Below are 27,116 nucleotides of genomic sequence, written 5' to 3'. Positions count from 1 at the left end.
CTGCTCCCAAGACGCCTGCTTGTCCCGCCTCCTCGCCTGCCAGTCCAGCTGGGCTGTTCGGCCTCGCTCCTCTATCCGACTGGGTATTATCATAGGAAGGGAGGGAGATGGAGGGATGAGAAAGGGAAGAGGAGGAGGAGGGAGCCTGTGGTGGAGTGTGTCTGTTGTGTTGCCAGGCTCCTCTGGTTGAACCCTGCCAAGACAAACTCCCGTCCTTTAACAAGCTGGTCCCTGTCCCTGGGCAGTGCCATGTCTGGCCCAGTCATGGAGGACACTCTCCTGGAACGCAGGCTGCTTCTCTCTTCCCCTCCAACACAATGCAGCGGTTGTGTCTGTCTACCTCTCTGCTCTCCAGATCCCTGCTGCTCCTGCAGTCCCCAGGCAGCACTCCAGTATCTCTGAACCTAAGAAGCACTTAAGACTCCTGTACAACTTGGCTCTCCCCTCTCTCCCCTACTACTCATTCACCAAACCGGTTTGGCCTCTTTTGTCTCCCGTTTTTTAGACAGGAGTCAAGATGGATGTTTCTGCATGTTAGGAACCACAGGTTGGATAGATGGGCATAGCTGAGGGGGAGGCCAGGGTGAGGCAGAGGGGTGAGGCAGAGGGGGGAGGCCAGGGTGAGGCAGAGGGTGAGGCGTAGGACACACAGTCCTCCAGTCACAGCAGAAAACCCTGTAAAACCCATTGACCCAACTTTCAATGAGCTGCATCTGTAGGCTTTTCTTAGACAGGGTATTTTTGACATGTTGTTCTTGAGGAGAATATGAAAGCTCTTGCCACAAGAGACCTTGTTTGATTCTTCAAGCTGCCTCGCTGTGAGTGATGTCATCGATCACAGAATGAATCTAGCCTATTGTAAATTGTAATGAATCCATTTATATTCGCGGCAGTGAGAAATATGTTCCGTCAATGTAACAAGTAATGCAATATTCCCACTGAGCAAGCCTGTTGGTCACTTATGTTTTTCAGTGAAATAGATTTCTGTCTGAGGCATAATCCCTGTAGCTAAAGGAAACATGGCCATCTAAAGGGCTTACCTCAGGAAAGCACCAGCAAACCTTCCCCCAATGCAGTCTGATGTAGCCTAATCCCCTGTAATTACCTCTACAGACTTCACTGGAATCATTTATCACTGAGTCGCCTTTTCAACTTCTTACTTATTGATTATTTTGGTAAAATAATGTCTGTCTCTCCCCAGGCTTCTGTAAGGATGATCAGTCACAGGGTTTGTGTCCCTCAGGTGTTGCACAACCCCATGAATGAATAAAGTGATGTTATAAGCTTCAGTCCAGACGACAAGTACATCACACTGTTGTATGTGACCAGAGGTCACGGCTCCTCCTCCACAAGCAGGCTCCACTCTCAGCCCACCGCTGGGACACTCTGGGGTGGCTGGATGCTGCTATTGTCTCCTCCAGCCTGGCGTGTCTTCCAGGGTGGTGCTCCAGATCCTTCTCTTCTCATAGACCAAATGTGACGCAGGCCGATGTGTTGCTGCCACCCTGGCAGGATCAGTTTCTATTGCGCTCTCTCGCTCTCTCTCATGCTCTCTCTCTCTTGTGCTCCCTCTCTCTCTGTCTCCCTTTCTCTATGTCTCTCCCTCTCTCCCTTGTCTTATATTGTGGCTCCAGGTCCAGGCTCCTAGCTTCGCCCTGCAGTGCCATGGTCCTGAGGCGTCCTCACTCACATCTCCCTGCCACTGACACACACACACACAGATGAATCTGTGAACTCAGTCACCCCACATTCACCTTCAGGCTCTCGCAGTACATCTGAACAGGAAGGAAATGCTGTTGTGTGCTTCGTCGCCGTTATTGTATTTGCCATTGTTGATTTGGAAATAACAAAAGATATACTGACTTAGTTAAAATCCCCCAGTATTGCATTTACAATAGTGAGTCTGATATTGTTGGACTGTGCTTGATCAGATGAAGCAACCAGGAGAGCAGCCTACACAATGACCTCAGAGAGAGCCTAGCAAGGGTCCCCAGCCTTCCTGTCCTCCGCTGAGAGCTCCCTCCCTGTGGACGGGTCTGGACGGGTTCCTGTGGTCAGTGTCCTGTGACAGACAGGCTGACTGGTGCCAGGGCAGCACTCCTGTGAGTGACCCCTCCATGTGTGCCCCTCTGTTCACCTGAGAGGACGGAGCCTTGCAGCCACATGGAGATTCATCACTGTCAGGATCCGGGCCGGGCCTAGCTTGTTATGGTCTTTTGTCCAGCTAGACGAGCCCCTTGCTGATGTACGGCATCCTGCCTGGCGCTGAAATATGCCCCACAGGCACGAACAGGACAGCAAGAAGCGTTCTGGGTATATCTGACCCGTAGTGGCCAGGTATTGTAGCGAGACCGGGTTTGTCCTAACGACCGTTCCCAGACGCCTGGTTGCACACCCTGCACTTTCAATCTTTAGGATCAACTTTATGGAATTTCCTATGTTTTCTTTTTCCTCTCTCTTTTTCTCTTAAATGTTTTATTTTTGACTTAAATTTCCAATGGTGCTTTTTTTCACCCTACTAGATGTTTCTGTCCGTTCTCCGGCGCTTAGCAGTGCTTTGTCTGTGGTTTCTGTGCCAAGGCTAGAAATTCTACACTGGGCTTTTAGAAGGCTGCTTTCAGCACTCTCAAACTAGGACCAATTCGGACTTTATTAAAGAATAAGCGAGCAATTTTCAAACATTATTACAGAAGGACAAAGGCTCTCTTCATACAGGGGTTATCGTTTGCAGACAGGACGTATCAGTTTGTAATGCAACACTGGGTTTGAGTGTAAGTCGAGATCTGGACTGTATGTTAGCCTATGCCTTTAGAAGATGCTCAGGTATAGGACCTCTCCATTCCAGATAGTGGTCATGCGCTTATTTTAGGTCCGTTGTGCATTGGTTCCTTTTTAGACTTCCCCCAACATGTTTGGATATACTATCAGGAGTCCGCCGGCCCCTCTAGTGATATCCAGACTTCCTGCCCAGAAAGGGGGCTGGGTGTGGAGGCGTGATATCAGGATAGGCCCAGGCTTGTCGAGGCCTAGCTGTGGGAAGATGGAGTGTTCAGTTTGAGTTGAGCCACGGGGCCCTCTAACGTAACTCCTTATCTGTCCAGATAGCTGCTGTGTGCTTTAATATTCTAGATAGAAGTGGAACAAGATTAGTGATTGATTGTTTTGTGCCTTGGCACCGAATCTGACCCTCTGACATGTAGGCCCTCAGTAGTGTACTTTGGCTCTATGACACTCCAGTACTGCCACAATGACCATTCCAGAAGGAAATGGCTTAAGGTGAATCGATGCTATGCTTAGAAGACTAGCCTCAGTGTAGTAAAATCCATATCTCTGTTGGATTACCTTAACTTCTAATGGTCCAGCTGTTTGGTGGTAGCGTCCCACTGCATGAACCACTAGTCCCTGAGTGGGCCCTCCCACGACCACCTCAGGACGCTATGTGAGAGGGAGAAGGAGGAGTAATAAATCATGAATGAATAATGATTGAATATGAATATTCATATCCAGAGCATTAGATGTTTCCCAACCCTAGCCAGCCCTGGATGCCTGCCTCATACTGCAGTGCTGCCTCAGAGGAAGGAGGCCTGGGTGGATTCAGTTAATCTGCTAATCCTCCACTCAGCAGTCTGGGACTTGGGCCTGGACACACCAGGAGAAGTCAGATACATAATGTGCTATAATGTTTATTCTACGGCACTTCACTATAAATGATGTGCTTGACTGGTAGGAAAGCGTTTTTCCTGGCAACGCTGGTTGAGCTGGATGTGGGTGGGATTGGTAGAGAATGTGCTCAGCAGATGAACGCATCACATCCTGTGACGTGTATGGGGGGCATGGTCAGGCCGAGGCGTGCCTGTTTGTGGCATCAGGCTAGACACAAGCTGCGTCAGCAGCGGTGAAGCTGACACAGGAGAAAGGGAAAGAGAGGCCACATTCTAACTGACTGTGACCACAAGGATGTGGTCGCCATGCGTGTTCACTCCTGCTAACACAGACCCAGGGTGGGGAAGTGCTGAGATAGTAAAAGGAGAGTGGCCTTCACAGTGTACCCCTTCTTTCGCACCCATATAAAACCTTAGTGGACTAACAGTGTGGTTAGGATTAATTAAATTCCATTTAGCATAATTCATTTATCATCCTTCCTGTGTTGTTACTCACGAGCGACATATCTCTGCCATCATCTCGCCCAGAGGCTTCTTGACTGACTTAAAGGAGACATGTCAAAGGAAGGAATGTCAGCCGGGAACAAAGTGGCCTTTCTTATTCCGGTTACCCTGGGGGCCTGCCTCGCTCCCACTGGAGGCAGAAACCCAAGGGCGTTTTTCAGATTCCTCCCTCATTATCCCCCTTAGCACACCAGGGTAACCAGAGCTCAGCTCATAGGACCGGGCTGAGTGACACGTCCCTTATCTCGACGACTGGGGCTGCGTCTCAATGAGCTGCAGCGTCTCTCCCTCAGAAGCCCACCTGTGGGAGCCAGGTGCTGGAAGGTGAGAGCACAGGGTCCCAGGGGAGGACACTGCTGCATTATATTGACACACACCTTTTGCAGTTTGTGCTGCTTTGTTGATATGGCAGCACTTCTCCTCTGGGATACTGCACTGTCCTATAAGCTTTATTGGGTTCCGCAGCTATGATTGGTATCGAGTCGTCAAAGGGTTATAGCTAAGAGATGGCGGGTGTCTATTGATTTTTCTGTGGTTGCTTCTAGCATTAAGCCATCATGGAATCCATAGCATGTACCTGCTTGTTGTTCCTTTTTGAGCGATGACAAATCTATGTAGTCTAGACCTGCTACAGTACTAACTTTCCTGTTCCAAGGGCTTAGGCCTCACAGAGCCATGTGATTGACATGGATTCAGTCCCTCAGACAGGCTACCCTGAGAGGAGCCTGTAGGATGACCTGGGAGATGGACTGCTCTGGTAAGAGGCCCAGTGACTGGTGTCTCTGTCTCTCTCACACTGAGACCCCCTGAGCTGGCCTGGTCCGGTCTGGCATGGCACACTTGGGAATGGGTTAGCCTGGCAGACAGACGCACAGCCTCACAAAATGTACCCATTGTCTTGTTGAGAGGGGTGGAGGAATGAGAGCAGCTAGCCGAGATTAGTTCCATGACAACTTTCTTCAAATCTAGGAGCTGAGAAGAGGAAGTGAAGGTTGGAGCGTTGAGACTGGTCCATGTATGACGGATTATTAAAAGAGATGAACAGCAGTACCGCAGGCATATTTAGACACAAACACCCTCCGCCAGCTTAATCGGTTTGCCAAGCTTTGCTTATTTCACGCTGCTTGTTGACTTGATTACACTAAAACACATTTTGGAATGCAGGTTTTGAAATCTGTGTGTGTGTGACTGAGATGGAGACCGTCACAGACAGAGGCGTCACAAACATAAGTCATGTGATCATGGGTTTGCGTGTGACTGAAACAAACTGGCCACTGTTGTAAGCCTGTGAACTTTATCATGAATGCATGCGTCAAACGGACAATTGAACACACTTTACTGCTGCAAGATGACACAGCAGAAGAAGGAGTCTTGCTTCATGTCTTGTCACACTGACGCACAGGGTTTCAGAGCAACATGTTAACGCATGCACTGGATCCCACTGCAATGATACAATGGACACACACCCTTTCTCCACAGTCACCCACACACTGATGTGAATCACTGAAAATGAAATTCTGTGAATGAAGTGGATCAGGAGATATAGGGTAGAGTAGGAGGAAGGGACTTCTTTGGAAAAACACTTAACGTTTTCCCGAAACAGCCAAACCTTAAGGACTTGTTGGGACATGGTCTGTAGTTCTTTGTAATGTTTGGCGTGATTTTTGTGAAGGCTTGCGAGACACCAGTGCTCAATTTCTCTGGTGTTTTGTCGTGCGGGTCCGACCTCAGCAGACCAGAGTGCAGTGTTCTCCAGTAGGCCCCAGGCCTGGAGTCAGCCCCTCTAGGTATGGGTTTAAACCTCATATCCTGACCGCTGCCACAGCAATATCCTGAGCGGGAACTGCAGCCTCTGCCCTAGACGGCGTGTTGGCGTCGGTTAGATGCTACGTTATATGCAAATAAGCTTTTCTGGCCCGGACCTGGCCCAAGACCTCGCCCTTCTCTCGCCCTTCTCTCCACTTTGTGTTCCTCCTGAATCTGCTGCTCTGCTTTGTGCCTCAGAACTCACCGGTGACTCTTCACAGTGGGAGCGGGTTAGTAGACCTGTTGATGCAAAGAGAACGTCTTTGAATCCAGTTTGGGATAATACCTTTTTAACTTCTTCAGTGTGCCGGCAACACAATCCTCTGCTGGTGAGGTTTGTCTGGAGGGAGGGAGGGTTCCTGCCAGTCAGCAGGCTGCAGGCTGGGTAATAAGTGAAAAAGCAGGTGCTAGATGAGATGGAGGAGGAGGGTTTGGAGGCCCGAGCACAGCAGCATGTGTGGAACACCAGGCAGAGACGTCTCTGTCCCCGGCCAGGACCAAAGCTCAGCCTCTCAGGAAGAGGAAGTCGCCTGCTAGCGCTGGCCACAGTTATTTACTGCGATCAAGAAGTCTAGTGTTGCTGCGTAACAATGGCATCTTTCAGCTGCTGAGAAATGGAGTTCGTCTGTTAATTAAAATGGAATTCTTTGAATTGAGATTGGCCATGCAGTGCTAGAGTGTGAAGCCAGGGCCAGGCGAGGCATTGCAGATCAGAGGCCAATTGATCTATTAGCTGTACTCCAGCCAGTCATCTGGTGTCACTCTGCCACTGGAGGTAGGCTATCCAGACAGTCTCCTGACAGACTTTGATTTCAGGCTCATTGTGTTGCTGCCATAGGTGTGAGGAGCAGCTCCACGGGCAGACGAATCCGTCTGGACAGACCACCTCGCACCACAAAGGAGCCAATTACAGCCGCATAATGGCGTCTCCAATTAGATTTGCATGGCTCATCCGGCCTAGGGTGTCTGTATTGTGCTGCAGATTAAATGCAGCCGATGAAGCTTCACTCGTCTGTCCCTCTTTCATGTCCCCGTCTGCTCCTGTCCTGTCCCCAGCCTCCCCTCCACCACCCTGTCTCCCTTCTCTACTACTAAGTTCCTCCTCCTCCTCCCTCTTTCCTTTTTTTTCTGCAGCATTCTCCCTCCTCTCCTGTGTGCGTCCTGCTGATGGATTGGTAGCTCTGTGGCTCAGCCAGCTTGTTGACTCAGCAGCGGGGGCTGTTAATGCCACTGGGCCATGATTTATGGTCCCACCTCAGCTTTGAGATGTACCCTTGGGCTGGCCACTTGCAACATGGACAACCACCCAGATCCACTGTGGAGGCGACACAGGCCCAGTCACATGACCGGAGGCCACACAGATCCCAGACTCCTCCACGTCCTCCACCAATAGCATGTCTATGGTTGCCGAGCCTGTCTCTTTGGGAGGGGGCAGGGGTGGCTTTAAATCCATAATTACTATTAATACAACCATGCAGCACAATAATCATGTCTAGTCACAGTTTGTTTTCTTGACTACAGTAAATTAAAGCTGTGGTACAGGTTATAATCATGTGATACTTCTTAACTGCCTGTGGTTCTCCCCCCTGGGCTGTTGTTTGCAGCCTCCCATGCCATACCTCAGTTCTTACTAATAATCGGAATCAATAATAATCGGAATGACTAACTAACACCGTCAGGGAGATATTCCCTCCGCCGTGCCCTACAGCGTGGCACTCCAGCTTCCCCTCACATTCCAAAACCTTTTTCCGTGTGGTAGTCTCATTCCATTTTCTCCCGTAATGGGGATCACAGACCGCTTGTCTGTCTAATATGCATTAAATGAGTCAGCGTTTGGTGTTTGCCTTGGCAGGTCTCTAACGAAACCATCCCAGCGAAGTGCCCTATCTCCCAGCGAAGCCCTGCTCTGGTCCTGACGCCAGCCAGGCCGCAGTCCCTCCTTCGTCAGACCGCTGCTGCGTAGTCTCTGGGCTTCAGAGCCGTGTCCCAGAGTCATGTGTTTGTTTAGGCCGAGGACTACGTACTGAGCCGGAGGATAATAGTATCACTACTCTGTAACGCAATCTCCCCACAGTGTGGGTTTGTCCCTGGGAACAGGCCCGGCATGGCCGCCATCCAGCATGGCCAAGCCTTCTGCACCGAGTTGGTTGTTTGATAAAACTGTTTGTTTGTTGTTGAGCGGTTAGGGAGTTGTGCGATTAATCAGAAGGTTGTCAGTTCGATTCCTGGCCGTGCCAAATGACGTTGTGTCCTTGGGCAAGGCACTTCATCTTACAGTACTTGCCTCGGGGGAATGTCCCTGTACTTACTGTAAGTGGCTCTGGATAAGAGCGACCTGCTAAATGACTAAATGTAAATGTAATGTTGGGGGTGGAGATAACAGGTCCTGAGAGCAGATGACATAGGGCATGAGAGATGGATTAGGAATACTTCAGTAGAGTTGTGCAATTCCCAGAGAAGATGGTCATTTGCTTGGGATGTCTTTAAAGAGGCTTCTTTTCCAGTTGATGGAATGATGGTCCTATTGATTGGTGCTGCGATGTGGAAGACCACTGTGCTGGATCCATTTCTGCTAACGTGCCTGCCGCTGCTCACTAATCCACCAGGTGTTTACATCACATTTCTGTTTGTGGTGGGAAAAGAACCCATTTGAAAACCTCTGGCAAGAACGTCAGCTTTATCTGTGTTCCTCATGTAAATGACCCAATCAGTGACTGGGAAAAATCGTTTTAATGAGTCATAGGGTCTGGAGCCAGAGGAGGGCGGGTGTTCAGAGAGGTGCTAATTGCCCTGAGGCCGTGGGAGGGTCAGCCTGAAACATCTTAACTGATTGGCTGGCTGCTGACCACTGCTGTTTCACGACTGGCCACAGCAGTCTCTCTCTCTCTGAATGACCTGACCTGATCTGGGTACGCTACACAGCTCTCTGGCCCTCTCTCCCTTACCCCTCCAGAGAGGGACAAAGATGACATTACATTCACATTACGTTGTGTTCAATAAGCGGAAGCTTCATCTAAAGCAGTTTGATTGGAGGGAGATGAGATGAAAAGGTTAGCGTCAAGTGAGTCATGTCTCCAGGCGGACATGCTGAGGAACGGAGAGGAGGTGAAGAGAAGGACGCCGTTTCAGACGCCTGAGACATTCTGAGGAGTCTGAAACGGTGCGCTGCATTCTGTGGTCTCTCAGCCACAGCTAGATATACTGAGGTGTTCCTCACCCCCGAAACAAACACACACCAGACTTCACTTCTGCATGTGGCCTTTCAGTAGGGGAGCCCACACTACTACTGCTGTACACGTGTTTAATGGAGGAAGGAATACCACCACCCATAAATACATTCCCACAAAGGCTGCCATGCCCTGGGCCCTGATGTCATGGCTGACCCCTGCACCCCGTAGCTGCTCAAGACTTCCATTGATGACAGACTAGGGCCTGTTATGGTTGGCTGGGTGCCCACTCCCAGGTGCAAAGGAACGCGGGGTAGAGCCATGGAAAAGCAAAGAGACCCACTCAGTCAGTTCCTGTGACTGTATGGAGGTTCAGATATCGCCTTCCAGGGCTTTCAGGCCCGGCCTGTCTGATTCTGTGTATTGCGTTTCCCCGGGGAGTGGGCTTGTGGCTGCATTCCAGAGCTGTCCTCTCAAATTGGTCTTTTCTAAGCGCCAGCGTCGTTCGCAAATAGACCTCTGGCTCTCTGATGCTCTCTTCATGAGGAGGCAACAACAGAGCCTTCCTTCTCTCAGCCACGGCTGACTCCCAGCCAGTCAGGCCCGAGCAGCTGTCCCACAGTTAACTCATGCTACTTCCTGTGTTGTCGGGGAACATTTTGTTTGTAAAACTTCAACGGGTTTGCAGAAAACACTGAGCCTCCAATGGGAGTTGACGAGGACTCTATTTGAGCACATTGAGTTCCTTGCATCCTTACTACAGTGATTAAGTCTTGATACAGATGCTACAGATATTACCGCCATATTTGCAGTGTGTCCAAATGAGAGCAAGCTAATCTGTACTCCAGCACAGTTTGGCGTATGCTCTGTTATCCTAATATTTAACAAAAAATTGGACGCCTCCCCAAGTGACCATACTGTGTGTGTTTGTGCATGTGATCCCTATCTTGATCATGTGATTACTGATGGTGTTAAGCGTTAGTGGGCATATCACTAACCCCCGCTCCCTCTCTTCCCGTCTGTCCCCCTCACTAGATGCAGCAGCTGTTCTACGAGAACTACGAGCCCAACAAGAAGGGCTACATCCGAGACCTCCACAACAGCAAGATCCACCGCGCCATCACCCTCCACCCCAACAAGAACCCCCCCTACCAGTACCGCCTGCACAGCTACATGCTGAGCCGCAAGATCGCTGAGCTGCGCCACCGCACCATCCAGCTCCACCGGGAGATCGTCCAGATGGGGCGCTACGGGGCGGCCAAGCCGGCCCGCGAGGACCTCCAGCTGGGCGTGCCCCCGTCCTTCATGCGCTTCCACCCGCACCAGAGGGAGGAGGTCCTGGAGTGGGAGTTCCTGACGGGGAAGTACCTGTTCTCGGCGTCCGACGGGCAGCCCCCCCGCCGGGGCATGGACTCCTCCCAGAAGCTGGCCCTGGACGACATCATCATGCAGGTGATGGAGATGATCAACGCCAACGCCAAGACGCGGGGTCGAGTCATCGACTTTAAGGAGATCCAGTACGGCTACCGCAGGGTTAACCCCTTGTACGGGGCTGAATACGTGCTGGACCTGTTGCTGCTGTATAAGAAGCACAAAGGTAAGACCATGACGGTGCCCGTGAGGCGGCACGCCTACCTCCAGCAGACCTTCAGCCAGATCCAGTTCAGAGAGGAGGAAGACATGGATGCCCCGGCGCTGGCCGGCCACATCAACCAGGACTCGGACTCCCTCTCCTTCCTCTCCAACTCCCTCAAGATGCTGGTCCCCTTCAAGCTGGCCAGCTCCAGCCTGGACCTGAAGGAGCCCAAGGAGAGCAAGGTCAACATCCTCGTCCCTCTGTCGGGCCGCTACGACATCTTCGTCCGCTTCATGGCCAACTTCGAGAAGGTGTGTCTCATCCCTAACCAGAACGTGAAGCTGCTGATCCTGCTCTTCAGCACGGACAACAACACGGAGAGGGTGAAGCAGGTGGAGCTGATGAGGGACTACCACATGAAGTACCCCCGAGCGGACCTCGAGATCAAGCCCGTGTTGGGCTCCTTCTCCCGGGCTCTGGCCCTGGAGATGGGCTCCTCCCACTTCTCCAACGACTCGCTGCTCTTCTACTGTGACGTGGACCTGCTCTTCACCCAGGACTTCCTCAAGAGGTGCCGGGCCAACGCCGTGCCGGGCCAGCAGACCTACTTCCCCATCATCTTCAGCCAGTACGACCCCAAGGTGGTGTACGCGGGCAAGGTGCCGAGCGAGAACCACTACGTGTTCACCTCCAAGACGGGCCTGTGGAGACACTACGGCTTCGGCATTGTGTGCGTATACAAGGGGGACCTGGTCCGGGCCGGGGGCTTCGACACCTCCATACAAGGCTGGGGGTTGGAGGACGTGGACCTCTTTAACAAATTTGTCCAATCAGGGATTAGGCTGTTCAGAAGCACGGACACGGGGATCGTGCACGTGCACCACCAGGTGGTCTGCGACCCCAACCTGGAGGCCAAGCAGTACAAGATGTGCCTGGGCTCCAAAGCCTCGTCACACGGCTCGACACAGCAGCTGGCTGAACTGTGGCTCGAGAAGAAGGAGCATGGCTTTAGGAGGCTGGCCGGCAGCCCCAATAACGGCTCTGTCCGGACAGCATGAGAGCGGCCAGGCCTCCCACCAGCAGGACCACGAGCACACCCCGCGGCTCTCTCAGCGGGGGCTTTACCTACTTAATTTATTTTTTACAGAAAGAAAAACTTTAATGGATATATTTTGGAAATATGCTTTGTTTTTAAAGAAGATCAAAAAAGAAAACACACCATTGACAGTGATCGGAAACAGACTTGACTTTAGAAGTGAACTTTTATAAATAAATAATATAAGACAATATTGTTGTCCATTTTTCTTTCAATGAGCCTGATTATGGGAGCAATGTGTTACAGGCATCATTAAAGACCGCGTGGGTCATTGTCGAGACAATGGGGACCAGGGGATGGCTGGGTGGAAATCAGTGTGTACCTCAGTGAAGTACACTTACAAGGTCTAAAGTATTTACTTTGTCTATGTGGGGGGGAACAGACCAGTGGCTAACTGTAAACTTGACTTTGAATGTTTACAGGTGGATAATATGAACAAACATTTCATCAGTTAAAAAGTTGTCTTGGATCACAACAATGTTTTCTAATGTCAAAATGCCATTTTGTTTTTTTTTTAGATTTGTAATGTCTCCTTTTTTGTTTTGTTTTTATAATACCGAATAACACTGTTTTGTTAGTTTTGGTTTTAGACTTTCATTTTATTTACTTCTGTGAACGCAACTGCTGGATTTCCTATCTGCAATTCATCCTCTGCTGTCTAATTTATTGAATTTGCAGTTTCCCTTCTCTGTTTTCTGGAATAATGTATATTAGGAAGATTGTATAACAGTCTCAGATGTTGGATACTGTTCTCTGTCTCTCAAAACTCGTCTGATTCACCAAAGAGTTTTTGCACAGTCTGTTTAGGTGTTGTTGTGTCCGCATGTGTGTCTAATTGTCAAGGGGGTGCCAGCACAAATGAAATGTACTGTAGCATAGAGGGTGTATGTGTGTGTGTGTGTGCTTGTGAGTGCTCTCCTGGATCCACCCCACTGGTACCACACATGGGGAATTCACACCCTGAAGATGATGAGCGATGAAGAGGAGGGAGAGAATGTTCTGGAAAAGTGAGAATGAAAGGTGCTGTCCGGTCCCTGTGTCTAGAAGCTGGTTGGGGATGAAGGTATTCTGCCCTGCAGCCTCCTGCTACGTGTGGACCCTCGAACACCTCTGCTTGACCCCCACAGGAGCAGGACTCAGTAGATAGGGCCAAGTTACGAGCAGGACTGATGGCTGCTCTCTCTACATAGTCTTCACTTCTGGTTTTGTTTTTATATTTTCTGTTTCTTCTGCCCTGTCCGTCTGGGAAAGGTTTTATATTTAAGAAATAAATGGGAAAAATGTTTATCTAATACGGTGCAGTTGTGTTTCTTTTTGGGGATATTTGATCATTTGTTTTGTTACAATTAAACTGTCACGCCAAACAGTATGTGTGCAGTAGCTTTATGGGGTAGTTTAAGGATTCAGAGGAACAGATACTGTAGTATAAATCCCAAAGCGTATGAAGTCATTTGGATTTTCCAAGTTACAGATTGATGTTGACTTTAATATCTGTTTTGCTACTGGCTTCTCAGTTCTCCTCTATAAATTCAGTCGTAGCAGTGAAAGTCTCCTGTCTCCCTTTAGTCTGGAGGCAGCTTGTATCTCTGCAAAGGTGAAATGTCAAAAGACCCCTTTGGTTTGTGTGTGTGTGTGTGTGTCAAGATAGGATATCTCTTGGCTCTCTGTGTGTCTGACTGACAGTGTGTGACTGACTGTGTGTGTGGTACTGACTGTGTGTGACTGACTGTGTGTGTGGTACTGATTGTGTGTGATTGTGACTGTGTGTTTAGGGCTTAGACACGGCTTGCCTCTTTTGTACCCCCCCTCCCCTCCCCCCCTTGTCCGTGTGTGTCTTTATGGTCCCGGAGCAGACACAAAAAGCACAATATTGACTTATCCTGGCATTTGCATGAGGCCCTTTTTCACTGGCCCTGTTGGAGGTTGACTGGCCCTGTTGGAGGTTCCTGGGGCCGAGAGCGACCAGAGACACTGTGGTAACCTGAGCTGTGCAGCTGCTGTATAACAAGGCTCCCATCCAGACGGGCACGAGAGAGCTGATGTCTCCCCCAGACAGACCCTCATCGTAGGACTCCATTTTACTCCTCCAACAGTTAGAAAGCTTAGGACACTCCCTGAACCTTGGTGTTCCAGTATGGATCACTACCACCAGGGTTAGGCAACATGCAGAGCACTATCAGACGTATCTCATAACCCTGGTGCCTGGATTCAGTTATTACAATTTGTCCACAATCCCCTGCTGTTGTCCGTTGGCCACCTCAAGGTCCCCTTGCCCCCCCCCCCCCCCCCCCCCCCCCCCCCCCCCCCCCCGGCCTCTGTGGATCACACTCAGCTATCGATCAGCACAACGAGGGAGAGAAGAAACACAAACCAAAATCATGTCAATGTGTGGATGGATTGTTCTTGTGGGCAGATGAAGACTCCATGGAGTCTGCAGGAGACAGCCTCCTCAGGGCGCTCCTGGCCTGCCTAGTCACATGCTGTTTTCATTAACCATAATAACTGCCATTTCTTGGGGGCCAACCGAACTGGGGGAAAAATGTGGATACTCTCAGCAGGCTTGTGGGTGAAGGGGGCTCTTTTGGGCAGCAAAAGTGCCTTAATCTTGAACAAATCTGTTGGAACATGCCCTGCTCATCGTCCACCATCACCAAGATGAAGCTGATGGTCTGCGTTGCTATCCAACTCTCTCAGTCCTGACCGCGCTCCCTTGTGGATAGCACTGCCCTGTCCCTTCCCAACATGTGCAGGCCACATGGGAAGGACAGTCCTCCAGAGCTGAGATTTATGGGAGTGAGGAGAGGAGCAGGGACGTCATGACAGATGACATGACAGCATCTGTGGCTGACACTTGGACAGCGTCGAGCAGGCCCTCGGAGTATCAGAGGGACAGGCCTGTTGCCAGAGCTGTACATACATTTTCATTTATGTAAAAAACAAATAAAGTAATTTCCTCTTTCCTCCTCACTAACTGGAAAATAACAACATCCAACAGAATAATCGAATTGTTATGAATTTGATTATTCCAGCCCTAAAAAAAAATAAAGAAAAACAACTAAACAGTAACAAAGAGTGCCTTGAAGGGGAAATGGGTCTGTTTGGTGTTTTATTCAGATTTGACTGGAAACAATGGCATTTGGACTATTCTTCAGGAGCGGGAAAATAACTAAATAAACGTGTTGGAGACTGACACTTAAAAGGTTTTCTTCTCTTCAAGTCACCCTTATTAACCCAGGAACGCATCACTGATGACATCAGGGTGTTTGTCAATTGTCTTTTTCACTTTCTCTATACACACAACTTACCTAATTGTTCCTGACTCTTCCTCTATCTCCCCCATCCCTCTCTCTCTCTGTTTCACTCTCACACACACACACAGACACACACCTTCTACCCCATACAGTACACACAAAGTAACAACACACATTGTTAGCATGTGGGCATGCAGGCCGATCAACATTGTGGGGAAGCTTTGCTCCTGAGTAAGCCAAATCTGCCTGAGACATTAAACAGCATGCAGCCGTGGTGAACAACACAGGCATTGTCCCAGCCTGGAGGGGAATGCTAAGGTGTTGTTTATTTTATAAACCCCCTCAATTCTCCTTCTCTGATCCCCCACTTTCACACTACTCTGCCAGGCTTCTAACAGAGAGAGGGGGATGTGTGTTCAGCCATGTCCCCCCCCACCCCCAACACACACACACAGTTTAAACCAAACTGCTTTATCCTAATCTGGTCCACAGTATCTGATATTAGAGACAAATTATACACTTTAATCAGCCACGTCAAATTTGAGAGTCAAATGTGCGATCATTAAAAGCTGAAAATAAGAATTTGTTCTTCATGATTCTGCCTGGTTAAATAAAGGCTGCATAAAACAAATTGAGACACGTTCTCAAGGTCCCCCTATTTCGACCCACATGACTGCTGGGGTTGGGTAGCAGGGCTGCTGCAGGATCGGCCCAGGGAGAGGTTGTGTGTACTGACAGCAGTGCAGGCTCATTCTCCTGCCTCTTCAACACTGTGTCTGCAGCTGGTTGGCTGTCGGCATCACCTGCTCTGTGCTGGGATCACTGCCGTCAACAAAGGAGCTGGAACAGCCCCTTTCTCCCCATCCAGATGTTGACAGAAAGAGAGGGAGAGAAGGAATGACAATTTGAAGAGAACAGAGATGACATGCCAAGCCCTGTAAAGCTGAGGCTTATGTGCTGCGTTATTGCGTGTTACTGTGATGTAAGCATGGAATCATAGCAAACTTGAGCTGAGCTCCCGTTCCTCAAAAGAGATAATGTGGATTTTATTAGAGTATAGATTCCCAGTCTGTTCAACCTTAAATTGTGGGTTGTGGTTTACCAATGTTCTTTGTAAGGTATCAGCCAGCTTCTGCTATGCAGCATTACAGCATTACACATGGTGGAGTCAGTAGGTTGGATATAGAAGGAGAGGGATAGAGAGGAGGATGAGTGGAGGACAGGAGGAATGGGGTGATGAGAGACTCGGACTGGTGGATTAGAGAGTGTTTAATTGCCAGCTGTTGGGTTCTATGGAAAGTGGAGTGTGGGTTCAGCTCAGGGCATGCTGGTTCAGGGTACTCTGTGGGTGGTACGGTGTGTGTGTCTGTCTGTGTGTGTGTGTATGGGGAGTATGCCACTCTTCCTCGGCCTTACTCTCTCTCTCTCACTCTCTCTCTAGCTCTCTCTCTCTCAGTGTATTCGGTCCTCTCTAATCTTGGCTCAGGTTCTGCTGGCTCATCATACTGAGCCTCTTGTACCATGTGGCAGGACGCTGCTGCACTCCTTCCGCCCCTGCCCCCCTCCGTCTTATATAACTCTCCCTTCTCCCCCCGCAAAGCCCCCCCCCCCCCGGCCCTGTTGCCCCCACACACCCTGAAGGTCAGTAGGAATGTATAGTTGGAAAGTATTCTCATCAAACTGTCAGCTGCCCTATACAGTGTTGTCAGGGTGCAAGGTGCCCTCAAGGAAATGGCAGCAACATCACAGTCATATCGGTTTGCTGCTGCCCGGTCAAGGGATGGACATCTATCAGTCTGGTGGAGATAGGAGGGGGAGCGGGATGCCAGGAATGTTCCGGAGGGGATTAGCAGAGGGTGAAATAACTCCTGTTATCAACATGACATGTCCCTCTCTGTCAGATCACGTTTCCATGACATGGATCATGGCTCCATGAGTTCACCATCAGGGTTTGGAGGGGGAAGAGGGAAGGCTGGTCCTGGATCAGATCGTGACCACCTCCTCTGAGACATGGCTCATTCTACGACTGTGAGAGATGGAGCAGAGACTCTCTTCTGGAGATTCCACACTGCCCTCTTCAGTCAGCCCAGCTGGCGAGGGAAGCAGTCTGAACACATCACAGCCTGACAGTCTTGCATGTCGGAACACGTCTGACAGTGATTCATCTGGATGGCACATGCAAAGTGTCTTCAGGACTGAAAAGGAGGAGTCGTTGCAGTTCAAGAGGCCTCTCCAAGGGAGCCGTGGAGATGCGGGCAGGGGATAGGACAGGTAGGCTGTGACCTAGGGCTCAGTTGATGCAGCAACGGCGTCGCTCACGGGTGACACACGGGTGAGGTTGGCACAGATTTGAGTATGACTAATTCATTATAAGAGCTGCAGAGAGCCAAGTCTTGCTGGATCACACAGTGTAACATTCATGCTATTTTCTGTGCCACCATGTTTGCTGCTGAGTAAACTGCTGGCATTCACTCTCTCATCTTGTTTGGGATCCAGTCGGTTAGGCGTTCCTAGCCTCCGTCAGTAGCTTCTTTTCAGGAGCTCCGGACGAGTGTGGCTGTGAAACACACGGTAGAAACAGTCTCTCTCTGATCTCCGCGACGCCTTCCACTTCATGAATGTGCTCAGCCTGACTGGCTGCAAGATCATTGGTTTTCAATGGAAGTACAGTGCCAAGCATCTATCACTATGGTCCTCCTCACTCATTCAATGCTGTGTCTGTGCTGGCTGGCTCCTCGTATCGCTCATTCAGAGTGGGAGTCCTGTCATCGTTTGGCTTCACTCATCCATCATTCTGCTCTTCATCCATCCATCACAGCGTTGCCACTCCATCAGGGTCAGGTTACAGCAGGGGTCTGTGGGGAGAAGTCTTTGGCCCAGGTGGTCTCAGCCTGATCACTGGCCACACTCGGCTGCCTACCTCCTGCTCTGCCCCCCAACACACAAAGGGAGACTAGGGAAGAAAACATAGCTTCGGGCACTAACCACAGTTTGTTTCAGTGATTTTGAGAACTATATTTATTGTCATAATACTTTACAAATTCTATTTACACATGCAGCAAGCATTTCTGAAAACAATAAATTAAAATCCTTGGAACTTTAATAATATATACAGGAAAAGCTTTTCAAGCTGGTTTGATAAGTATACAGTAGTACATTCAAGAGTATAACTAAAACAATAAAATCCATAAAAAAGAGCATTTGATGTGAACAAGGTTCTCATATAAACGCGTCTTAGTGGGACAGACCTGTTTTGCAAAGTCACAACATGTGTGTTGATCAGTCAGCGTCCTCAGCCTAGTGTTTGGGTGTCACTCAGGTGCTTCTAACGAGGCCAAAAGTTCCAATGAGGGTCTGTGACGGCCAATAGGAGCTAGCCTCCCATCGCATCTCGCACGTTGCTCTGATGTCAGAGCTCTGCAGCCCTCCCTGGCCCTGAACACTGGGGGCCAGTCAGAGCTTATTCCCCCTCGGCCTCAGCACAGAGCTGCGATTCTGCGCCCCTCCGCAGCACAACGGCTACCTTCTTTTTCTCAAGCCGATCTCCAAGCGGCCCAGCTCTTCGTAGGACTGGTAGAAGACTTCCAGCTCGCGCGAGCCCCAGCCCCTCCAGACACACAGGCACCACTCGCTGTTTTCCTTGCGAAAGCCACACACAACAGTGTCCTTTGCTACCAGCGCTGCCTCCTCTAGGACTCTAGATAGTGAGAGTGAAATGAGGAGTGTACCGAGAGAGATGAGAGAGAGAGAGAGAGAGAGAGAGAGAGGGAGAGAGAGAGAGGGAGAGAGAGAGGGAGAGAGAGAGGGAGAGAGAGAGGAAAGGAAGGAAGGAAAGGAGTTACACTTGAGGCACTTCTTTATTTACAAAGATTAACATGTGGACTCTTCCTAGAAGTCTGAGGAGCTTACTGGGAAGCAGTTCTCTAACAAGCTAAACACTCTTGTTTATATGACATTTTCAGCTGGGGCTGCAAGTTCTCCTCGGGGCAGATCCAGGACCAGCACGACCTCTGCATATCCTAAACTCAACTTAAAAGGAATGTCAGAACTGACCACCAGTCAGAGTTCATGTGGAGAAATCATCTCTCATTGGTGATTTACAATGCCAGAGGGTACTCTCGAGAATGAGATGGACTCCTCACACTTTGTACTCGCAGCACGACCAACCATGCATCACCCAGTACAACCCTGTATTATCTCTCTGCTGTTGGCTGAAGTGCTTCGGTGTATCATTAGGCTCACCTGCTGTCCTCCATACTGTGCACAACCCTAATGGCCACATGCACAGGTGACTGAAAGGCTATCCCCAGGCGGACTAGTGCTGACAGGAAATATGCTTATAATTCAATATTCACTTTGCTCATATTTGACTTTTTATACCTTCGGATTGGATAGGAGGTGTATCGATGAAGACAGAGGTGACTGTACTCTCAATGCTGTACCGTCCACTACAGTACTGGATGTCTCAGAACTGACAGAGGTATGTAGACACTTTAGACCAGCCTCATCTCAAACAACACAGATAAAGAGAGCACTACACATCCAACTTGCCACAATGGAAAAAGGAGAGATATACTGAAGGAATATTCGTGCAAGCTGAATAGCAACAGCATGCAAATGATTCGGGCCTCTCCTCTCCAGTCAGGTCACAGTGTGTGACCTGACTGAACTCTCACCTGTGTTACAGGTGCACCCTGACAAGACTGCTCATTAAGGACCCTGCTTTGGGTGGCCTTTTTATTGCCTGTTGCTAAAAGGCCTGGGTCCTGTGTGTGTGCTAGCTCAGACAGAGGGCCTTTCTGCCAAGGACCAGCTGCTGGCTCTTTTATAGGTATAATTACAGAGCCCAGCTAACCACTGTAAGCACATGATGAAGGATCTCGCTAGGCTTTACTGAAGCTGAATCAGCAAATTAATATCTAGCCTATTTTGCTTTTTTTCTTCGGTGCCAGCTCTGCAGGCTTAGCGGCATATAAAGAGATCCCACAGATCTGCTGCATCAAGCTGATGAGGGCCATTTTTCATTGCAGTTCCTCGTGTCATGTTCCGGCGCGGAGCTGGCGTTACGGCAGAAACAGATTGCCCTGACGTTTGGCTCCCTTCAGCAATAGAACCTTTCTCGACTCTATTGGGCGCTATAATTGCTTTTGGATTTCTTTCCTGGTGCAGCGTATCTGAAGACAGCAACAGAGTGGTTCTCAGCAGGTGCCCTCCCCCAGCACAGGACCTGCAGGGCTGCTCAGCAAGCTATTTCCTCTTCTTCTTCTGTCACAATGAGTCCATTGATTATCCAGAGGAGCTACACACCTGGTTTACCTGATGAACAGGCACAGCTGAAAACCTGCCGACGCTGCAGCCTTCAGAGAGAGTAGTAGATGATGTCTTTACCAGATCCATGATGTGCTTAGTTTGTACATTTCTGGGAGCATTTTCAGTAAATGGAAGCAGTGCTTTCATATTAGTATGGAGAATAAATCCTTTCAGACTAGGGTTCTCTAAACAGGATATGAGCTCACCCGTAGGAGGAGTTTCCTGGTGGGCGGAGCACGGCAATAACACGCCCCCTGAGCCCGTCTGCTTGCTGCTGCACCTCAATCACCATCACGTCCCCGCCACGCCTGCAAGACACACACACACACAATATCTTTTAAATCTTACATTTATTAAAACATCCATCACAAAGACCCAGTGCTAGTGTGTTCAGTCTACCTGGGGATCCACACAGTTCCATTCAGAGTCAGCACATTGAAGGCCTGCAGGGGAGGAGCTGTGGCTTTAACACAGGGCTCAGTCTCAGCTGTGTCCGTCTCTGGGTGGTCAGGCTGGTGACCAGTGTCAGGGTGGTCGGTCTCAGTCAGGGTGCCAGGTTTGAGGTCCGGTGTCCTGTCTGTCTCCTCGTAGTCTGTAGAGAGAGGCATGCTGATGGAGCTGGCCAATGAGCTCAGGGCTCCGGAGCTGGACCTGTCCAATCCCTGCAGCTCAGATGAAAGGGCGGAGTCAGAGGTCATGGAGCAGTAGTCTGTCAGCGAATCCTGGTGCTGGATTATCTGGGTCCCCGCCTCCTCGCTGTAGATCAGGGTCACTTCCCCGGTAAGCCATTCTGGCTCTGTCTCCTCGGCAACTGGCAACTCGAATTCAACGTCAGGGGTCGTTGCCATGGTAGCCCCACCAGGCCTCTGCACAGTAAAGACGTCACGGAGAGGGTTGGTGTCGCCGCAGCTGAAATGACAAGGAGGAACAATCAACATCCATCAATTAACATCCGTGCCGACACCTGTCACTGAGCTGCCACTCAAGCTGGGACCCTTGAGAACATGATTTGACAAGGGCTGACGCAAAATAACCTCCTCCTCTAGGCAAGAACTACTGTCATCATGATAACACAGTATCATGACTTCCGTCCTCTCTCCTGTGTCGTGCTGTTTGTGACGCCGTGCCACCCACCTGTACGTGGCACAGAGCTGGTAGCTGGCAGCGTGGTAGAGCAGCAGGGTGTTGCTGTGGTCGTCCAGGGCCCACACGGCCTCCTCCCCCCACACACACAGGCTGGAGGCCAGGGCTGTCACACAGGACGGCGGCCTGTAGGGCTCCAGGCGCTGCAGAGGCTGCAGGCTCTGGCAGTCCAGGACCAGGACCCCCGGCCCGTTCGAGTACCACAGCTGGAGCAGCGGGGGAGGGAGGGAGGTTAGGATGGCTGTTCTGTACCCATGACATTATAATACAGGGTTCTAATCTTCATTCATAGGTGCTTGAGAACAATGTGGTGGAAACGGAGTGAAGGCAGAGCCGTGGTGGTACCCCCAGGTGGGAGATAAGAAGAGATAAGGAGAGATAAGGAGAGATAAGGAGAGATAAAGAGATAAGGAGAGAACAAAAGAGATAAGGCGAGATAAGGGAGATAAAGAGGGAAGTAAACTACACACACATGCAGAACAATGTGGAGGTGGGAGTGGAGTGTAGGAATGCTTGGCTAGACCTGATGTTAGTTTCCACCAGGTTCACATTGACTCTTATTGAGAGACTTCTTGCTCTTGTTGGCTAGTCATAACGGATTTAAACTTTTTGTACTCGCTGTGAAATATTTTACTGTTGATTGTTCTTCCACAGGTACACTCTTACACTTTTTAAGTTTCATGTTGTTTAATTGTAACTTATTTAACTGCATGCTCTTATGGTTCTTCCCTTTGGCACTTATTTGGTTTTTCATGTTTTGGCTGCTTGCAATGTTTGGGGCTACCTCGTTATTATGATCAGTGACCTATGCTCTTTTGTACAGCTCTCTCTTGGAAGTTGCTTTGGATAAAAGCGTCTGCTAAATGCATACATGAAAATGTGTGTCCCTCACCTGGGAGCCGCTGCAGACCAGAACCATGGTCCTGACAGGGTAGGGCCTCTGTCTGGGGTCTGAGTCCTCCAGGCCAAACACTGTCCTGTTGATGGTGTGGGAGCACAGATAGGTGTCCCCTTCTATGGGCATGTCCTCCACCAAGGTATACACTGCCACCAGCCCATCTGACATGCCCACAAACACACGGGCTAGGTTCTGGAGAGGGGTAGAGAGGACTCACAAACTGCAACACTCGCTAGGTTCAACACTTCATGACACTTCATAAGTTAGCCCCAGGAAAAAACACCGAACAGTGCAGTAAAAGCCTAATAAATCTATTTGTAAATTTGCACAGCAAGTCTACTCATTAGGACAGAGACATGTCTTTGATTGTGTGAGTAATTCATCTGTAGGTTTTCCAGAGCAGCAGCTCTGACATGACCTCCCTGTTCCCCCTAGCAACAACCAGCTGTTGTGGAATTGTTGTTGTACAGCTGAGAGTGACGGGTAAACCTGGGTAAATCACACCTTCAATAAGCTACTAAGCTACACATACTACCGCTCAGTGAAGTCCCAGTCCTAGCCTCAGATAGAAGGCTGTGATGGGTCTCTATGAGGCCAGGCTCAACACCTGGACCCTCCCCCGCCCAGGACACTTCAAAGGGCCCAGAGTGGAGGGAGGAGGGGGGGGGAGGGCGAGGGGAGGGAGGAGGGGGGGGAGAGGGAGGGAGGTCAGGGGGTAGCAGGCAGCTGAGAGCGTATAACAGCCTTTCGCCTCAGTAGCTGCGTTGGGTTAATCACCACAATGAACACGACCAGCGGTTGATTTAGGGCCAATCACAGAAGCTATTTACCAGTCATCCCGCCGTTAGGCACCTTCTGTGCGGCTGCAGTAGAAACCCAAAGCCCTTACAGACAGCTGAGAATGATCCTCTTATAAAGTGTCTATGGTCTCCATAGAAACTCTTTATCTCTGTAAACCTTTCCCAGATGGTGCGGGGCCCTAGACCCACCTGGGCACTGGCAGGCACAGGGAACAGGCAGGTGACGATGGCCGGGAAGCACAGCTGCTTCTGGGGCTGGCTCAGGGGGCACATCTCCTTCAGGCTGTAGATAAACACCTCCTGCTCCTGAAACCCGAAGCAGAAGCACTCATGAGAGCTCTGGAGACGACTCCCACTGGAACAGTGGAGTGCCAATACTGCCAGCCATGTTGTGCAATCCCATGTTGTGTTGTGCGGCGCATATGCAATATTTGCTTCCAAGGAACATTTCTCTGGGCCGGGCGGCCTAACAAATACAGCAGGTACACTTGGTCTAATCTTGACAAAACTAGTAAGCTATAGAACAGAAGATTAAAGGGATTGCATGGAGTGAACATGGAGCCAGGAGTTATATAACATGTATAGCTATGCCTCCTTGGTTTAGTCTTTAAGTATGGTGTCCAATGTTCCCTCACAGCTAAACCCCCACTTGGTTGGAACAGGTCACTGTGACCTAGCATGGTAAACACAGTGTGTTTGGAACATGTCACTGTAAACTCTCCTCTCCCCTCTGCTCCCCTATAAGTAAATCTGGCCGCAGGGTGTGAGGTAATTGGTCCCAGTTTTTAGTTTTCACCAACCTCGGTGGCGATCCAGAGTGTGTTGTTCATTTTCATCTGACAGCTGAGTTGACTTCCTGGACACGCCATCCTCTTCACCTCCACCTGACCCTTCTCCATGTTCACCACACTGTAGTTCCTTCAGGAGATCAGATAACACACACTCATACACACTGCAGAAAAGATCATACGCTCGTAAACATCGTACAATGGATAACACACTCAAGTACACCTCACTGTAAAAAAACACCCTTTAAAAAACACTTATGAATAGATAATACACTAATAAACACACTCACCACACTGTTAACACACACTCATAAACACCATCATTATCTATTATTATTATTATTATTACACTTGTATCAAACAGACAGTACCCAGAGTTACAGCACATAATCAGTGTGTGGAGAGTTTGGACTGAGCGCTCCTTCCCATGGTCAGCCCACAGTGTAGGGGGGGGGGGGGGTGAGGGGTTGATAGTGTTATCATCAGGAAGACAATAGTGGTGATTGACACCACCTGCATGGAAGGATGAAAGCTGTGTCTATTGTTCTGAGATTAACTCTGAGACTGAGAGCACACAAGGAGAGTCAACAGAGCACAATTACACCAGCCACCTGGGAACCTTCGTAGACTGGTGTGTGTGTGTGTGTGTTTATGTCTGTCTGCCTGCGTGTGTGTTTGAGTGTGGATGTGTCGCTTCCTTTTATAAATCTGTTCACGCATAATAAGCTTGAATACATCCTCTCTATCTTCCTGAACTGACACACCTACACTCACACACGTCTGCAGATCCCCAAAGGAAATAAACGTATATATCTGCCAGTATAAAGATCGAACTCCTTTTCCCTTTAGTAAATCAGTAGGAGATAGTGTTAGAGAGAGCTTGGGTTAAATACTATCAGGTAAGTTAATCTCTTCCCATTAAGCAGTAGTTAGACAACCTGCAGCTGTCGTTGTTTCTGAAATAGCGTTAAAACAGACACTCCTGAAATATTGATGTTCTTACACACATGCACACATGAAATATACATGATAACACATGTTGCTGCATTCCCATGCATTCATAGCTGAACACACACATACCTGTGGTCCTTGTCGCCGTCCCAGAAGACAGCGCTGTGTCCTTGCAGGTGGGACAGGAAGAGCTGGGAGTGGGTGTCACAGGAGAGCAGGTACCTCAAACAGGGGAAACTAGGCTGCTGCATCTGCCTCACACACTGCACAGCCAGGGGCCTCTGGACACACACACACAGGACAAGTTATCTCTACTTTGTTCTACCCAGACATGGCATGCATAGTCTGTGCAGGTGAGACAGGAGCGAGGAGGAGAGTACAGACCTTCTCAGGCTTGGTGTCCCAGCATTCCATCATCAGGTTGTGGAAACAGTGGAACTGGACCTCTTGAGGGCTGCCCAGAGCTGGCCTGATGCCCTTGGACAGCTTCTTAGCTATCTGGAGCTGATGGTGACCCAGAGCTGGCCTGCACCCAGACAGGAGCTCATACAGAACCATGCCATAAGAGAACATGTCTACCTGGAAGCAGGGGGGTGGGAGGAGGGTAAAAGGTTACTGCTGGGTGGACCTGGGATCATTGCCATGCTGAGTCATGTACTGGTAGAGGGGGGGGGGGCAGGTCGAGCGAAAGAAAGAGAGGCTGAGCGAGAGGGTAAGATGGAGAAAGAGAGAAAGAGAGAGGGGGGGGCAGAGTTAAGAGCCCAGGGTCCTTCACAACAAACACGTTCATGCCCATATCTGGGTTATCTCAGCCTCCTCTCTCATCTTGGAAGGTCACGCATCTTGTCTGTGGAACATTGCATATCTGTGGTCAAGATTTCTCAAGAGAATTCTTTCCTTTGCCTGCTATGCAGCTGGGTGAGGAGGGGGCGAGGGTGAGGAGGGGGCCCTGAGAGTTCCGGGGTGGATCCGCCCCACAGCCAAAACACACTGGACAGGGGACTTCCACCGCTAGTTCCATTTCACGGTAGCCACCCGTGATGACATCACTTGGCAACTATTCCAAATATGGCCGTCTGGGGAGTCAGTCAGGCTGGAGAAATGCTCTGTTGCATTCATATAAGGCATTCTCACTCCCTCTCCTATCTCTCTTTCACCCCCCCCCCCCCCCCCACACACACACACACACACACACCTCTTGCACTTCGTTGCTTACGTTTATTATTCTGTCCCTTTTTTGCTCCATCCTCATTTCCATCTCTCTCCCTTCATCCTCCTCTCTCTCTCTCTCTCTCTCTCTCTCTCTCTCTCTCTCTCTCTCTCTCTCTCTCTCTCTCTCTCTCTCTCTCTCTCTCTCTCTCTCTCTCTCTCTCTCTCTCTCTCTCTCTCTCTCTCTCTCTCTCTCTCTCCTCTCTCTCTCTCTCTCTCTCTCCGTCTCTCTCTCTCTCTCTCTCTCTCTCTCTCTCTCTCTCTCTCTCTCTCTCTCTCTCCTCTCTCTCTCTCTCTCTCTCTCTCTCTCTCTCTCTCTCCTCTCTCTCTCTCTCTCTCTTTCCCCGTCTCCCCCTGTTATTTCCACATCCCCCTCTTCCTCTGCCTGCATCTCATTATAATAAACTAAGCTCATCAAAACTGCTAATGAAAGCCAAACAGAGAGCCCAAGAGCTGATTGGCTGGGACCAGCGGGCTGTGGGGGAGGGGGCTTCAGCAGGGTTTTACCGGTCCTTTGAACGGATCCCCAACCGAGGCTGACCGCTGGAGGGGGTTAAGCCCCCCCAGCTGTGAAGCAGGAACCCTCCATAAAGCTGCCCTCCCTGGGGGGCCTGGGGCCTGAGAGGCCTGGGGCCTGAGAGGCCTGGCCACGTCACACACTCACACTGTCTGACTGCTCCACTCAGGAGGTGACTCACTTCACCTATGGGAAATGACACATGTCTACTGAATGTTAGGACTGCCATTCACAGGAACAGTCCACACAACCATGTTAGGGAGATGTAATGTGGTTTGGCAATGTTACAGATAACATCAAGCTAGTTCATGTACGCTGACACACACAGACACACACATACACACACACACACACTCTCCCTCACACTGCTCTTTTCTTCACCTTTCTCTCCACGTACACATGTGGCATTAATAAGACAGCAGACTAAGGTGCTGCACA

The 27,116-nt window shown here is 49.9% G+C and overlaps 2 protein-coding genes across 4 annotated transcripts in view; one reads left to right on the top strand and one right to left on the bottom strand.

Annotated features, from left to right (window-relative positions):
* The window catches only part of chsy1 (chondroitin sulfate synthase 1), a 38,677-nt gene extending 25,557 nt beyond the window's left edge, over positions 1-13,120 (top strand). Inside the window, exon 3 of the mRNA XM_047042199.1 lies at positions 10,175-13,120. Coding sequence (XP_046898155.1) covers positions 10,175-11,773 — 1,599 coding nt within the window. The 3' untranslated portion in view covers positions 11,774-13,120. The remainder of the gene's footprint in view (positions 1-10,174) is intronic.
* Positions 13,121-18,062: 4,942 nt separating this feature from the next.
* The window catches only part of lrrk1 (leucine-rich repeat kinase 1), a 30,591-nt gene continuing 21,537 nt past the window's right edge, over positions 18,063-27,116 (bottom strand). For 2 of the 3 annotated variants that reach the window (XM_047041380.1, XM_047041381.1), the window contains exons 30-38: positions 25,337-25,531; positions 25,082-25,233; positions 24,014-24,131; positions 23,403-23,519; positions 22,408-22,605; positions 21,507-21,721; positions 20,772-21,281; positions 20,579-20,680; positions 18,063-18,759 (exon numbers count right to left, since the gene is read on the bottom strand). In XM_047041380.1, the coding sequence (XP_046897336.1) occupies positions 18,582-18,759; positions 20,579-20,680; positions 20,772-21,281; positions 21,507-21,721; positions 22,408-22,605; positions 23,403-23,519; positions 24,014-24,131; positions 25,082-25,233; positions 25,337-25,531 (1,785 nt within the window). In that variant the 3' untranslated portion in view covers positions 18,063-18,581. Of the gene's footprint in view, positions 18,760-20,369; positions 20,420-20,578; positions 20,681-20,771; positions 21,282-21,506; positions 21,722-22,407; positions 22,606-23,402; positions 23,520-24,013; positions 24,132-25,081; positions 25,234-25,336; positions 25,532-27,116 lie in introns of all 3 variants that reach the window. The other variant, XM_047041382.1, reaches the window with a different exon arrangement.

The sequence above is a fragment of the Hypomesus transpacificus genome, chromosome 19 (assembly GCF_021917145.1).
Source record: "Hypomesus transpacificus isolate Combined female chromosome 19, fHypTra1, whole genome shotgun sequence".
NCBI classification, from domain to species: Eukaryota; Metazoa; Chordata; class Actinopteri; order Osmeriformes; family Osmeridae; genus Hypomesus; species Hypomesus transpacificus.
This window is presented reverse-complemented; position numbering and strand designations above follow the sequence as displayed.